This window comes from Aegilops tauschii, chromosome 3, assembly GCF_002575655.3.
Source record: "Aegilops tauschii subsp. strangulata cultivar AL8/78 chromosome 3, Aet v6.0, whole genome shotgun sequence".
Lineage (NCBI taxonomy): Eukaryota > Viridiplantae > Streptophyta > Magnoliopsida > Poales > Poaceae > Aegilops > Aegilops tauschii.
In genome coordinates this window covers 575,254,584-575,271,209 of record NC_053037.3, presented here as the reverse complement: position 1 = coordinate 575,271,209, position 16,626 = coordinate 575,254,584, and the positions used below count along the sequence as shown (strand labels likewise).

Here is a 16,626-nt window from a genome sequence, read left to right as displayed (position 1 = left end):
TATCTCTGCCAACAGCTCCAGTCCTTCCTCCCGGGGAATGCACTTCAATTTTAGACGACTTGGTCTTTTTCTGTACAGAACGTCGTCGACGAACTGATACATGGCAGACTGACGGGCTACTTTCTTCGCTTCTTCCCGCTCCTCAGGGAGTTCCCCTGCTTGGAGGAATCGGACGGTATGTTGTGCCCATGCCGGAGCCTGGGGCTCGACAGCAAGGACCAAAGGCATTTCCTCTGCCATTGGAGCGGCTGTCTCTACGGCCAGGGCTTGACGTCCTGCCGGAGTCTGTTGCCCCATGGCAGGCTCAGTGTCCACGGCAACATCTTTGTTGGCGGCTCCTGGGAGCTCGGCTAGAAAGTACTTGCCGGGGCCTGATTTCCTCCGCTTGTTCTACCCTGTCGATGGTTCAACGGATGGTTGAGTTAATCGAAGCACAAAAGTACCTGGTTCCACAGGCAATTTGAAGGCAGCGCGTTTCGACAAGTAGTCGGCGATGCCGTTCTCCACTCGGGGAACATGCTCCGCTTGTATACCGTCAAAACGCTCTTCCAGCTTCCTCACTTCATCTACATAGGCCTCCATCAGTGGGCATTGATAATCTTTGTTAACTTGCTTGACGACAAGCTGTGAATCACCCCTGACGATGATCTTCTTGATTTCGAGGTCTGCCGCGATCTTGAGACCGGCAAGCAACCCCTCGTATTCAGCAGTGTTGTTTGTTGACATCTCCCTGGGAAAGTGCATCTGGACTACATACTTGAGGTGTTCTCCGGTGGGTGCGACGAGAAGCACACCAGCACCGGCGCCTTGCAGCGAGAAAGCCCCGTCAAAGTACATAATCCAATCGCGACTTGTCTCCTTGCCGGGGAGAGCGGTCTCTTGAATCTCTTCGTCGGGCGTTGAGGTCCATTCCTCAATGAACTCCACCAAGACTCTACTCTGAATTGTCGAAGTGCTTTCAAACTTCAAACCAAAGCTCAACAATTCCAAAGTCCATTCCACAATCCTCCCGGTTGCGTCTGGGTTATGCAATATCCTTTGCAATAGGAAGCGGGTGATGACGGTGATTTTGTGTGCTTGGAAGTAATGACGCAGCTTCCTCGAGGCCATAAGGAGGCCAAAGAGCAATTTCTGCACACCGGAGTACCTTGACCTAGCCCCCTGCAAGAGGGAGCTGACAAAGTAAACCGGGTGCTGCATCATCTTCTTCTTCTACACTATTTCATTTGGTTGCGTCGCTTCTGCTTCGCCAGCGTCGGACTCTGCCAGGGGCCTTGCCTTACCGGCACCAGGCCCTGTCGGGGGGAGCTCTGGTTTGCCATCGGCTAGCCCTGCCATTGCCACTGCCTCTTTGTTGACCTCCTTCTGTGCCACTAGCGCGGCGCTGACCACTTGGTTTGTTGCCGCTAGATATAGCAGCAATGGTTCTTATGGTTTAGGCGCAACCAGTATTGGCGTAGAGGAGAGGTACTTCTTCAAATCCTGCAGGGCTGCCTCGGCCTCTAGGGTCCATTCCATTGGGCCCGCCTTTTTCAAGTTTTTGAAAAAGGGAAGGGCACGTTCAGCAGACTTGGAGATGAACCTGCTCATGGCGGCAACGCAGCCAGCAAGCCGACGTACATCCTTGATCTGCCTAGGTGCCTCAATCTGCTCAATGGCCTTGATCTTGTCTGGATTCGCCTCGATCCCACGCCATGACACAAAGAACCCGGGAAGTTTGCCAGACAGAACGCCGAAGACACACTTCTCAGGGTTCAGCTTGAGGTTGATCTTGCGCAAATTTGCAAAAGTCTCTTCTAAATCTTGTACAAGTGTTGCCCTGTCCTTGGTTTTGACCACTATGTCATCCATATAAGCTTCCATATTTCTATGTAGCTGGGGCTCAAAACCAATTTGGACTGCTCTTGCAAACGTTGAGCCAGCACTCTTCAACCCGAAAGGCATACATAAAAAACAATACATACCACATGGGGTGATGAATGCTGTCTTCTCTCCATCTTCTCTCGTCATGAAGATCTGGTGGTTGATACATCTCAAACGTATCTATAATTTTTGATTGTTCCATGCTATTATATATTCTGTTTTGGATGTTTAATGGGCTTATTTATACACTTTTATATTATTTTGGGGACTAACCTATTAACCGGAGGCCCAGCCCAAATTGTTGTTTTTTGCCTATTTCAGTGTTTCGCAGAAAAAGAATATCAAACGGAGTCCAAACGGAATGAAACCTTCGGGAACGTGATTTTTGGAACAAACGTGATCCAGAGGACTTGGAGTGGACGTCAAGCAACAGACGAGGAGGCCACGAGGTAGGGGGCGCGCCTACCCCCCCCCCCCCCCCCAGGCGCGCCCTCCACCCTCGTGGGCCCCTCGTGGCTCCACCGACCTACTTCTTCCTCCTATATATACCTACATACCCCCAAACCATTAGAAGCGGACACGAAACCTAATTCCACCGCCGCAACCTTCTGTACCCGTGAGATCCCATCTTGGGGCCTTTTCCGGCGTCCTGCCGGAGGAGGCATTGATCATGGAGGTCTTCTACATCAACACCATAGCCTCTCCAATGATCTGTGAGTAGTTTACCTCAGACCTTTGGGTCCATAGTTATTAGCTAGATGGCTTCTTCTCTCTCTTTGGATCTCAATACAAAGTTCTCCTCGATTCTCTTGGAGATCTATTCGATGTAATCTTCTTTTGCGGTGTGTTTGTCGAGATCCGATGAATTGTGGGTTTATGATCAAGATTATCTATGAACAATATTTGAATCTTCTCTGAATTCTTTTATGTATGATTGGTTATCTTTGCAAGTCTCTTCGAATTATCAGTTTGGTTTGGCCTACTAGATTGATCTTTCTTGCAATGGGAGAAGTGCTTAGCTTTGGGTTCAATCATGCAGTGTCCTTTCCCAGTGACAGCAGGGGCAGCAAGGCACGTATTGTATTGTTGCCATCGAGGATAAAAATATGGGGTTTATATCATATTACATGAGTTTATCCCTCTACATCATGTCATCTTGCTTAAAGCGTTACTCTGTTCTTATGAACTTAATACTCTAGATGCATGCTGGATAGCGGTCGATGTGTGGAGTAATAGTAGTAGATGCAGAATCGTTTCGGTCTACTTGTCACGGACGTGATGCCTATATACATGATCATACCTAGATATTCTCATAACTATGCTCAATTCTATCAATTGCTCGACAATAATTTGTTCACCCATCGTAATACCTATGCTATCTTGAGAGAAGCCACTAGTGAAACCTATGGCCCCCGGGTCTATTTTCCATCATATTAATCTCACGTTATTTCCATTACTGTTTACTTGCTTTCTTTACTTTTACTCTTTATCATAAAAATACCAAAAATATTATCTTATCATCTCTATCAGATCTCACTCTCGTAAGTGACCGTGAAGGGATTGACAACCCCTTTATCGCGTTGGTTGCGAGGTTCTTATTTGTTTGTGTAGGTGCAAGGGACTTGAGCGTGACCTCCTACTGGATTGATACCTTGGTTCTCAAAAACTGAGGGAAATACTTATGCTAATTTACTGCATCACCCTTTCCTCTTCAAGGGACAACCAACGCAGTGCTCAAGAGGTAGCGGTGGTATCCCGAGTAAGCGTCGAGGAATGATAACAAGTCACACCCGGCCGTGGAGTCAACAATCTGGTCGATGCGCGGTAACGGGAAAGGGTCCTTTGGACAAGCCTTATTGATGTCTGTGTAATCAATACACAGCCTCCACTTCCCATTTGCCTTGCGCACCACCACCGGATTGGCCAACCACGTCCGATGGAGTACCCCTCTCACCAAGCCTACCGCTTCCAACTTCCTGATTTCCTCTGTGATGAACTCTTGCCGTTCTAGAGCTTGCTTCCTAACCTTCTGCTTGACGGGTCGCGCATGAGGACAGACAGCAAGATGGTGCTCAATCACCTCCCTAGGAACGCCGGGGATGTCGGATGCTTGCCGCGTAAACACATCGACATTCGCCCGCAGGAAAGTGACGAGCGCGCCTTCCTATTTGCTGTCGAGGGTGGAGCTTATGGTGAAAGCCCCTCCCGTGCCATCCTCCTTGACGGACACCTTCTTGGTCTCTGGTGGTGCAGCTCTGGATTTCTTGCTCTTGCCGGTGGAGCTCTGCACGTCCTCGACGGGAGAACTACACTCCGAAGAGGTGCGCTTGCCGGAGTGGGTGCGAGAGGCCTTACCGGTCTCCCCCCCCCCCCCGGGGGGGGGGGGGCTTCGGCGGCAGGAGCAAGTGCCTTGGCGGCAGTCGCTGCAACTGCCTCCCGATAGAGTTGGTCAGCGCAGATCAGCGCATCCTCCTTGTCGGAGGGGACGGTGATGATGGTCATCGGCCCAGGCATCTTCAGCGTGTTGTAGGCGTAATGTGAGGCTGCCATGAACTTGGCTAGTGCTGGGCGGCCGAGGATCCCGTTGTAGGGCAAGGGGATCTCGGCTACATCAAAAACAATCCTCTTCGTCCTGTAGTTCAACTCGCCTCCAAACGTCATGGGCAGCGTGACCTTACCCTTCGGCTGACTCCTTCCCGGGTTGACCCCTTGAAATGTGCCCGTCTCTTTGAGGTCTCCATCAGGAATCAGCAGCCTTTTGATCACAACAGGCGAGATCAAGTTCAGACCGGCCCCGCCGTCAACCAGCATTTTCGTCACCTTGAGGTTGCGTATTGTTGGTGAAACCAACAGCGGCAAACACCCGACCGCAGTTGTGTGATCAGGGTGGTCCTCGGTGTCAAAAATGATAGGCGTGCTGGACCACTTCAGTGGCCTTTGAGCATCGAACGATGGTTCTGCTGCTGTGATCTCACAGCCCACTGCTTGAGCTGGCGGTGAGAGGTGTGCAACGAGGCGCCACCGTCGACGCACATGGCCTCTGTAGCCTTTTGGAACTCATGCTCACCGGACTCGTCGTCCTTGTCACGATCATCGTCTTCTTGCTTCTTGTCGCGGCCCCGAGCGGGCCTCTCTTGCTGGTTATCCTTGCTGCGGCGACCTCCTTGGCCGCCACGCTTCTTTCCGGATCCCTTGGCACCATCCTGACCCCTCTCCTTGTCCCACCTCTCATACTCAGCTTTTTGCTTCTCATCAAGAACTCAATTTGCCGGCAGTTCTGGAGGTCGTGGCCCTTGGTGCGGTGGATCTTGCAGTACTACTTGTCGGAGCCTCCTGGCTTGTCGGCAGCCGCCAGGCCTGGCAAGCGGCGCACCCAGCAATTTCCTTGCTGGGGTCCTCTGCCTTGGCCTTTTTGGCAGCGCCGGTGTCCTCGGATCCCTCGACGGCAAGCACGGTCTTGCCCTTGCGCTTCCTGTTGCGGCGCCGGCCCTTCTTCGTCGGGGTGGCTGTGTCTTCGTCTGTGGAGTCGGTTTCCGCACCGGCGTCCTCGCCGGGGTACTTCCTCCCCTCTTCAGCTCGAGCGAACCTATCGGCCAGAACATAAAGTTCGGCCACATCTTTGACCTTGTTCATCGCCAGCTCTTCACGCATATTGCGGTTGCGCACATTCTGATGGAATGCGCTGATCATGGCGGCGGGATGAACATCTGGGATGTTGTACTGCACCCGGCTGGGGGAGGAGAGTGCACCGTGGCTGCGGCACCTCCGGTCCTTCCACCACTGGCATGCAGTGGCTCGACGGAGCGCCGGCCTGAGGGCCCCGCTGGTCGCGGCTCATCTTTGTTGGCAACGCCGACGAGGCTCCGGATGGTGGCTCTCCACTCGTCGAGCTTTTCCACAGCAGGAGGAAAGTCGAGGAGCAACTGCGCGCCCGCCAGAGCTTCTGCTGGCGTGGGTGGCGGCGAAAGCTGCGTGGACCGTGACGCGCTCTTACTTCTAACCGCGTTAGAAGGAGCTCTATCATAGCCTTGCAGCTGCGCGCCATTTTCGCCAGCGCTTCGGCATGCATGCTGGCTTTCTACGTCCCGCGAATGAGGTACGAGACTCTTCCCACGGCGGCGCCCGGGGTCACCAGCGTGGTGACGCTGCTCGTCGCGCACAACCTGGGAAGAGCGTGTCGTGGGCGCCGGCGTAGGCGTCTTGGAAGTCGCCGCGCCGCCCATGGGTGGCGCGATGCCGCCCTTGGAGGGCCCCGCGCCGCCTGCGGGGGGCTCGGCTCCGTCTTTGGATTTGGCGGCGTGCGGCCCGTCGTCTCGCGCACGAACGACGCCGCTCGCCAGGCTTTGACTGCCAGAGCGATGTGGGTGTTCGCGGGCCGCGCCTCAGCTTTCGTCCGCGACCGCCCTGCCGCTCGCCCGCACTGGTACGGGCCGTTCGGCTCCAGATGAGCCGATCTCCGTGATCGTCTTCTTCTTGGGAGCCATGGCGATGAAGAACTGCTAAACTAACTGCTAGACCGGATTTTCACAACTGCGCCCCTACCTGGCGTGCCAAAGATATCGGTGGAAACGACACCTATGGAATCACTGGGATCCCTTCTACGGTTGGCGGGCGCGGGGTTGTGCAAAGAACGGGTCTGGTAGTCAGCACAAAGATCGTTTACCCAGGTTCGGGCCACAAGGATGCATAATACCCTAGTCCTACTTTGGTGTATAATCGAGTGTTCTTGAGCTCTCGAACTAGCTGTGGTGCATGCGTAGTCCAAAAGATCCGAATCTTTCTCCGGTACGCCTCGGGCCTCCTTTTATAGACAAACGGTGTTGCCACAGTGGCACACAGGAGGTGGAAAGGTATATAGTGTACAAGCTTATCGCCTGGTCATTACGGGATAAGGCGCATTAAATGCGCTCCTTAGGTGTCACGTTGCTTTATTGGGGATGGCAACGAGGCCCGTCCCGTCCGTCGCCGCTCCGCCTCGCTCCGACACGCATCCAGGCCATCGAGGCATGCAGTGCCACGTAGGCTGGCTGGCTGCTGAGATGGCGTGGAGGTAGGGTCTTCAGGAAGATCTGCATGCCACCACGTAGGTGCTTGCTGAGTTGGCCTGGAGGCCGCATGTTGCCACGCAGGTGCCTGCCCAGCTGGTTGGGCTGGCAGCTGTATGGGAGCGGTAGTGGAGTCTTGGCAGACGTGGGTCTGGCTGTGGCCCCGTAGGTGTCCTCGGCAAGGGTCTTGCTGTGGCATCGCGGTCGTCCCCGGCAAGGATCTTGTCGGGGTTCTCGTGGATTCCCTCGGCAAGGATCTTGCCGAGGATCGTCGTCTTCTGGTCCTCATCTGATCTTCTGTGCTTATGATCTTCACAAAGATCTGCATGCCATCATGGAGGTGCCTCCCGAGCCTTGGTTCCAATGTGGTTGATGGTGTTGGAACCCTTGGGCTCAAGGGTGGCGCGCTCTGCTGGCGTTGGGCAAGTTGACCCGGCAAGGCTCTTGCCGGGGCTGCGGAGGCCGCCCCCGGCAATGGTCTCGCTGGGGGAGTCCACCTCGCCCTCTTGCTCTTTGTGTCTCTGGCCTTGGCGTTGCTTTGCCTGTCTTGTGCCTTTGGCTTCCCTCCTCTGCCCTACTTAGTGTGGTCGCGGGTGCGGCTCTGACTTCCCGTGCACAAGTAAAGGGGTAAAAAGGAGAGCCCCTACTTTTGTACACCGACAAACTGGCACCGGGCACTAGATTAATATGTTAGTCCAAGAAAATCATATAAATTGTTAGCAAAAATATGTGGAAGTAGTAGGATAATGGCATGAAACAAACAAAAATTATAGATACGTCGGAGACATATCAATGCTCTAAGTCCATGCCTCGACGTCATGGTCATATTTGCTACTGCAATGGTCATGGTATTTGGATCAGAGCACTCGAGATAATCAAATGCCACGGACACAGTAAGACTCATGGCACATGGAGAATCAACAAGGTTTACAGGTATGCTCGAATCCCTGGATTTCATGCACTGGAAATGGAAGACTTCCCATATGCTCAACAAGGACAATACTAGGGCCTTCATAAAAAGTCCATCATCACTCTTGAAGCAGTTGCATCATAATACCTTGGTCAGGGAGGAGTCCTAATTTGACTGGAGTTTGTTCTGGCGGATGTTATTTCCCTTGCCATTGATGCTATTTTTTTTCCATCTGTATATTTACCCCTTCCATTACATCGAAGCATGGTCACATTTGGAGAGTTAGAGATGGTGAGAAAAATAATAATTGGTTTGATGCATGCTTTGGTGCCCAATTCAGCTGACAGGAAAATAATCACCCTTGGTTACATAACATCTTGTCAAAGTTTAAGGACCTTATTGATCCGGTTTACGGGGCAGTGGGATGAGGAGTTGGTAACTCAAACTTTTGGGCAAATAGATGTCCAACGTATTTTGTCTATTCCTTTGCCTGCTCATGACATTGGACGATTTTGTGGCATGGAGTTTTAACAAAAGAAAATGGATTGCTCACATCATGTGGAGTGGAACCACCGACATGGCAAGAAACTGGGGCGTACAAATGGAATTGAGTCCATGTGTGAATGTCTCAAATTCCATTCACACAGATCGAGAGGCCATTCCCATCTCGCCCGCGCGGACTTGGCGCGCGCCTCCCTTCTTTCCCGCCCCGCAACCCTCCCCACCCCCAAAACCCTACCAACTCCTCCACTACCCCACCCCCACCAACCGCTCGCCATGGCGCCGCCGCCGCCTCGCCGCTCTGCTCCCATGTTCCCCGGTAAGCATCGCGGCACCTCCTCTCTCCTTGTTAAAAACCTAACAACAAACCCGCCGCACCGCAGCCGGCGGCACGACGCGGAGCATGCTCCTCCAGGCGGCGTACGACGGCGACCTCCGCTCCTTCAACAGTACTCCCTCTCTCTCTCTCTCTCTCTCTCTCTCTCTCTTCGCGCGCACGGCCTCTGATTTTCGTGTGATCCGACGGTTGCAGGCCACGCGAGGGCGCTGGACAAGGGCAGGGGCCGCCTGAGGGAGACGGTGGAGGCGGTGACCGTGAAAGGAGGCGACGAGGCACTGGAGGGCGTCGGGGCGCTGCACCTCGCCGCCGCCAGGGGGAACCTGGTGATGTGCGCCCACTTGGTCGAGGAGCTGCGCATGGACGTGAACGCCGTCGACAACGGAGGTTGCTCCATCTCTTTCCCTTTCTCTACAAAATCCATCCTAACGCACACGTCTGATTCTTGTTCTGCTCCTTAGTGCCAATTGCTGTGAACACGTGTTTCCAATGAATCAATGTCATATATTGACAGGTAGAACGCCTCTGATTCATGCTATGTACGGTGAGAAGGTGAGCACTTTCAAGTATCTTCTTGATCATGGTGCCAATCCAGACAGAGTTGACCCTAATGGATTTGCCCCTCTACATTCTGCTGCTGGATCAGGTCCCTCTCCAAGACTATGAACCATATATGTATCTCTGTTATGCATCTGTACATCACTTTTATGTTAAATGAGAGGTCTTTTATTTGTAACAAATTGTGTGGCTAGTTTCTTTCTAGGATCTATTTGCCCTTGATTCGTGCATGATACTGAGCTGCCAAGTGAATTATCTTTATGGGCCTTGTGCTGAAAGAAACATCCAAATTAAGAATAAGGCAGTTTCATCCAAAAGCTATTTTCCTTGAATATACATGTTATCCTTCTCTTCTCATGAGGGAGGGTATACAGAGTTTTATTTTTGGCACCAACTTGTTGACCTGCTCCAACGATAGATGCAAATCTAGGGACCTACAGTCCAGTTTGCACTATTATTTTCTTGAACGTGTTGGAGAAAGGCAGTTTCGTCTATTAAGAATAAGAAGTATGATTGCATATATTAATACCAAGGCTTGCAAAGATTTAAACAGTTACCGGTCCTCTCCATTTTATCAAGTGTAAATATTATCTCTGACCGTTCTCCCCTTCATTGCACTGTTGTACCACACGCTGAGGATAAACTGGGATCTCAAGGCTTCGGGAAAGAAATGTATTGTCGCCAAAATTGCTTGTCCACTTATGTGATAACTACCTGGTTTTTCCTTTATTCAGGATATTGTGAAATGGTAAAGCTATTACTTGCAAGAGGAGCTTGCACCGATCCGGTAACTTGCTGCGGGACACCACTTCATATTGCTGCTACTGAAGGGCAAGACCTTGCTATGAAGATTTTACTTGGCCACAATGCAGATGTAAGTTTACGGCACACTAATTCTGCCTGAACATTCATAGCATTGTATGCAATCTAAATGGTTGGTCTGAGGTGTAGTTTCCTCTTCACCAAAGAAATACGGTTCCATCAGAGTTGTATAGTTCTATCATTTTTGGTTTTGCCAAGCTCCAACTTTTATGCAATGAACAATTTATTCTGGGAACAATTTTCCTTTGGTGTATTTGCAAATCTCCATAATAGATTATTCTCTATCATGTATTGTCCCTCCTTTTTAAGTGCCATTTGGAATAGAATAAAGTGTACTAGTGAATACTTGGCCAAGAACTAAACACAAGATATTCCATAACCATATGTTGACAATGTTCTGATTCATTTTCCAATGCCATGGAAACCGTTCTCTCTGCTCTCTCTGTTTTTAGTGAAATTTGCCATGTTAATATTGCTCTATGCATTCACCATTCTATCCGTAGTTTAATTTTCCTGTATCCCTTATATCAATAGATATAAGTGTAGGAACTAACATGCTTAATGCCTCTCTCCAGTACAAGAAAATGATAAATGGTATGACACCTCTCTATTTTGCTATAAATGTCTCCTCGGTGAAATGTGCAAAACTCCTGATTCAGGTATGATAACTTTAACTTTGCTTTGCCAGTCCCTGGAATCGTATATTGGAGGTGTTTTTGCTTCCAACATTTAAATGTTTCAGCTTAGTGAACTTTAGCTTTCTTTGCATGGGATTTGGTTCGTGACCATAGACTACCAGATGGCATGCCGTCCTGTATCTTTTAACCTTTATTTCTGAAACTGTGACCATCAACTTAGCTGTCACAAATGTGATGACAATGAAGCAAAAATCCCAGTACTCAATTAATGCTTGCGAATAAAGTAGCCTTGGCCTTGCTATTTCATTTCTGAAATTGCACATAAAAATATGATGCGTGACTGAAACATCTTGAGGACTGAATGACTGATTAACTTTTTCCTATATAGGCTGGTGGTGTTGCCAATGGAGATTTTATATTAACTGCTTTAGCTGATGCTCCAAGCAATGGATCAGCGGAGTGCTTGAATTGCCTACTGGGGTTTGGTGGTGAATGGCATGCTCGTAATGATGTAAGTAAAATTATCTCTTTGCTACTGTACTCGTGCACTTTGAACCTTGCAGTTTTTTTAACGAGGCAGCAAGTTCGATTCAACTTACAACGGTGATGTTCTGTTTCCTCTATATCTCTTTCCACCGGTGTTTTGGAATGAGTTTATAATGACGCATATGCACGTATAGTGTACGTACACCAAGGCGTGTTAGTGTAACCTTGTATGCAAGTGTTGTTCTTCAGTTCATTCAGTTAGAGTCTGTCAGTTCATTCAGTTAGAGTCTGTCAGTTCATTCAGTTAGAGTCTCTTAGCCGAGTCCTAGTCTCTAGCCTAGTTTCCTTCAGAATCAAGTTAACTGAGTCAGTCAAGGCTGTTAGTCATGCGTCTGATCATTAGGACATGCGCTGGTCTATAGGGCCACTACGGTCATTAGCTTGTAATCCTCTATAAATAAGGAAGAAGAGAACATGTAATTGTTCTTTACCATGAAGCCGAATCCACTCATGTATATTTCCCTTTGTTTTGCTTCAAGGAAATCTTGTATATTCTAGAGGAAATTGCCAAACCAGAAGTACGATGTTACTACTTTGTTGCAAAATTTACTTATTTCATTATCATGTACTCCCTCTGTCCCAACATAAGTGACTCAACTTTAGTACGGAGGGAGTATATCCTAGATAAAATTTTCAAAAAGTTGGTGCTTGCTTGACTAAATGCATCCTGCAGTGATAGTTTTTCCTGACTGGAATGATACCGGTAGAAATTATTTCCTGTAACTGACCTGATCCCCTGTGTGATTGGAGCATCAGCAGAATAACTAGCTCTGCATAAATCAATGTTAAATCTGCTGATTATGTCAGCAGCATGGCTCCTCAAGTTTGCTAATAACTTGGCTCAAACTAATTTCCTATTCGTACAGTTTATTTCATTCATGCTACCAAAGAAAATATCAAGTTGTTGAAATGGCACTGTTGCATATCCTGTCTGAAAGCTGCTCTGAAATGAAGAAATTGGTATCTCTTGTGTCTTACTTAGACATGGAGTACTTGGGTGCAGTAAAGGTAGGTCATGTGAATGTAGTAAAGGTAGGTTCAGTTCTAATGCACTGCTGCTTGAGCAGTGTATGATTATTTGACATTTATTTACATTGTTGGCCTTGTAAATATTTCGGGAACAAAACAAAGGCGTGAATCAGGAGAAACGAAAAGGCGTGGTAGTACCCGGGGGTCCCGACACCCACTTATCCTATCTGTCTGCACCTACAAATTTCTCGGCAAATCCTTTTTTACCGACTGTGCACAAGAGGTGATTACCTGTAGTTATGAGGAAATTGCCTAAAGAGTATTTACAAGATATAAGATGGGGTGGACTGACATGGCAAGCGAGGTTGCGTAGATGTAGGATGTGCAATGCTGATATTAGTAGTTACTGAAAGGAAGTATTGCCAATTCGTGATAATGCGGGCAGCAAGTAATCTTTAGTACAATACTGAGCATAGTTGCTAGTCGATTGTCATGAGTACTTGAAAGTGGAAACACTATGTCTGTGCTATCAAGAAATGATGAGCAGAAGATTTCTATGTAAATCAACAAACTTTTTTCTTGAAATCTTTACATCACAGTTTTAGATAGTTCCTTAGAATTATTATGCGTTCCAATGCATCAAATCAACTTTCGATTAAATCTTGATGATTCAGGAGGAGCCTGTGGATAGAAAGAAAGTAGCAGAATTGAAGTCACAAGGGAGCAAGGCAGTTGCAAGAAAGGATTTTCTTTCTGCAGCAGAAGCCTACAGTATGGTACATTATGGCATCATATTTCTCAGCGTCCATCCTTTTCCAGCCTCCAATTTTTTACTGCCCAAATCATAACGACTTACACAGATACTCCTTTCCACTCTCATGTCATAATGCTCAGTATGACTCTTTAGAAGTTTATGGAATTGGCTCAAACTTAGTAAACTGTACGTATGTTTTAAAGTGCAGGCTAGAAATTTCCTTGCAAAGCATTTGAACTCTTCGCTTAAGTGTTACAGAAGAAGTATAACTTTTATGGAGTTGGTTTCCCAACTTGTTACTTCTGGTTTTTTCACATGATCCATGCATGAATGTCCTGCACAACCATTTAGAACTGAAGTTAGGTAAACTAAACTTTGTATATGTACATATATGTGCGGCAATGTGCGTATTTCTTCTTTGAGTATTTTCAGTTCCTATTTCAGTGTTCACAAAGTTGTAATTTATAAACGTAATCTGCTATTAACTGTTGTTTTAACATTTTCGATGTAGGCACTGGAGCTTGATCCTGATGACGCGACGTTGTTCTCAAACAGGAGCCTTTGCTGGCTTCACATAGGTAAAGGAGGCAAGCCTTTGCTCAGTTTACTGGATGCTTATGAATGCAAAAAGAGGCGGCCTGATTGGTCGAAGGCCTTCTACAGGGAGAGCAAAGCTCTAGCGTTACTGAAGGTTGGATAGAAAATACAGCAGCTTGACTTTTTCTTTCAGCTTTGCAAATCTTTCATAATCATTGAACTGGTCCCGTATCATCAGGACTACAAGGGTGCATGCGATGCGCTTCTGAACGTATTGAAGATGGACCCAGGGAATGCCGAAATTGAGGACGGATTGCGGTATTACCCTATCTTTCCTTCTGTTACAGCATATCTATCTTATGGTGATAATTCTTGCACTGGAGGCTAATTGTCTATGAAGCGCTTGCCTCATGACATCACATGGTTACCTTGAAAGTTTAACTTTGTATAACGTAGGATTAGACCTGTATCCCGTTTCAAGTTGGTTCGGGGATTTTAGGAAGCATCGACGTTTACTTAGAAAACCTTCAATGCCTCTGCATGTCGGACATGTAGTTTTATCTTTTATGCATTCCCTTCATTGCTAGTGTTCTCTTTTATGATTTTATCCTCCAATGAGAATTTTAGAGATTTTGAGAAGTACTCACAACATTCCGCGTTAATTGCATTTGCAACAAGCATAGCTCTAACAGTTCATGATATGTGCAGGAAAGCTATGGAATCCTTGAAGGTGTCTCAAAGCACCAAGGCCCAGTGACCGATACACCCAGCTAAAAAAAAAGTGACCTATACACGGCTGTTCATGAAAATACAGTAGCTCCAAACACATGCACACATTTTGTAGTCTTGTGGGAAAGATACATGGACTTCTTGGATTTATCCTCATTGTGTAAGTTAAGTGATGAGTGCTAAAGCATTTCGAGGCCTCTGTCTGGTGGTGTGATGCATTTGCTTTTGCCATGTATTTGAGGGTGGAGCGCTCCATGAATCTCCTCTAGTTAAACTTAATAGAAAGGTGTGGTAGCTCCGGGGTGTCCCTACACCCTCGTGTGCAGTAAAATAAAAAAAACTGAAATTTTGTGACATCAAATATGCTTAAACGTTTTAGGTGCTTGCAAATTATGGTTCACACACTCAGCAAAGGCATAGGCTTTTACCATTGCTACCTTTGCTATTATAATTATTTTGCTCGGTCTGCACAGTGATAACAGCTTCGATGCTATCCTAGAGTTTGGCGATTATTGTTGCTAGTTCTGCTATTATAATTGTTTGATTGCTAGGGTATGGTGGGTTTAGATGATTGGTATAGTTCTGATTCCTACATCCAGTATTATAACCATTGCAAACAATAAAGTTGACATCATTAATCTCAATATCACTGAAAGCATTTCTTTCTTTAATCATACCTATAGGCTCATCGATTTTTTTTTCTGTAAGCTCTTCATTCTTTTCTTCGGTGATTGAATTTACCTTTCTAAATGTTAATCACCTAATCACTCGACATGCCACATCTACAAGTTTCTTTGAATCAGCGTGACTGGCTCCTGAAGTGTATCAAGCATGTTTTGGGATAAAGGATTTAAAGTATTATAGAACACATGGGGAATTAATCATTCTTCCATGTCATGGTTAGGATAATAAAACAGTACAGTTGGAGATTGGAGCCTTGGACGATGAGTTTGCTGAAGGAGAAGAGTTGTCAGCTTTTAGCTATAGTAGCTCACCAGATTACTCTATCATGAAAAACACCCTGGGTGAGACGATGATCTTCGACAGTGCAGGCCGATGCAGCGACGATTGCAATGATTTCTAAGTTTTTGTGGTCCCGTGACCATTTATCTGCCCAGTTAGCTCCCGCTTTGCATTGCATGGATTATGATTTATGCACAAGTACTTCATTTCAACATTTGTGCTAAGTGCTTTTGTGCAATTTGCTTTTGCATAATTTATAACCATTCTATTGGCTTGCTTATAATGTATTGTCGGCCTAATAATGTTAACTTATGGTAGCACCCACAGTAGCCACCATTTTGTCCTCACAATTGCCGTTGCATGGGCAACCCGCGATCATCATCGTAGCGTCGTTGGGTGTCGTCACTGCATAACCACCCCTCGTAGCCATGTCGCCAGAGTTGCAGCTCGTCGTGCAAAGTCGCAACATCTCGCTTACACTCGCAGTTGTGGTATGGAGGGGACGTCCTAGGCAGCAGATCTCAAGGATGGAAACACCAATGAGGTGGGAGGGGGCAACGAGATCGGAGAAGCTACAGTCACAACATGATGTGCGCCGGAGGATGATATGTTGGTGGGGCCCGACGGGATCAAAGGGATGATGTAATGGTCGGGTTGCTCCCAGAGAGATCATAGGTGTTGCCTTACGGGAGGAGAATGGGTGGATAGGGAATGGATGAGGTAAACTTGATCATTAGCAACCCTACATGAAAATACGGGTCAGGCTGGGTCAGGCTTGCCTTTCAGGACGGGCTCATGCTTCGTTTTACTTTTTTTTTGCGGGCATCATGCTTCATTTTACGGCCAAACTTGTATTCGAGTCAGGCTCGGGCTTCAATTTTCTGATTTTCAGACCATGCTTCTCACGTGCGTAGACTGAAATACAATGTTCGGGATAGGCTTCAGGTTGTTTTGCATGCAAGGCTAAGGCTTCAAAAAAGCAAAATTCCTAACTAACACATATCGCGTGAGATTGTCAACCTTTCACACAGGACGCTACAAGTGAGCTACGGACATGGGTCAGCCCACCTCGATTGCGAGCTAAAATGGTTTTGGAAAGGTTCTAGAACCTTCCTTGAACAAGATTCTTGTTTTTTCGCTTTTTCCTTTCATTTTTTTGTTTTTTTTTCCTTTATCCTTTTTTCGTTTTGGCTTCTTTTCCTTTATTTCAGAAATTCATTTTTTCATAAAATGTTCAAATCTTCAAAATATTGTTTGCTTTTTCTTAAAAAAATATGCATAATTTAATTATATTTTGTGTTTTATTTTTTTAATTAAATTGTTCCAATTTTCCAAAAAAATATTCCAAATATTTTTTGAAAAGTTGGTCTAAATTTTCAAAAAATGTGCAAATTTAAAAAATATATTCCCAAATTTCAAACAATATTCCGATTTACAAATTGTGTTTGGAATTC

At 47.1% G+C, this 16,626-nt stretch overlaps 1 protein-coding gene across 1 annotated transcript; it reads left to right on the top strand.

Annotated features, from left to right (window-relative positions):
* The first annotated feature begins 8,082 nt into the window (after positions 1-8,082).
* On the top strand, positions 8,083-15,293 carry LOC109764565 (uncharacterized). The gene is made up of 12 exons (XM_073495991.1): positions 8,083-8,287; positions 8,852-9,043; positions 9,171-9,302; positions 9,949-10,088; positions 10,612-10,695; positions 11,063-11,185; positions 12,175-12,252; positions 12,864-12,965; positions 13,455-13,634; positions 13,719-13,798; positions 14,036-14,210; positions 15,114-15,293. Exons 1-12 carry the CDS (start codon positions 8,083-8,085, stop codon positions 15,291-15,293), a joined length of 1,671 nt encoding a protein of 556 aa, XP_073352092.1.
* The last annotated feature ends 1,333 nt before the right edge of the window (positions 15,294-16,626 follow it).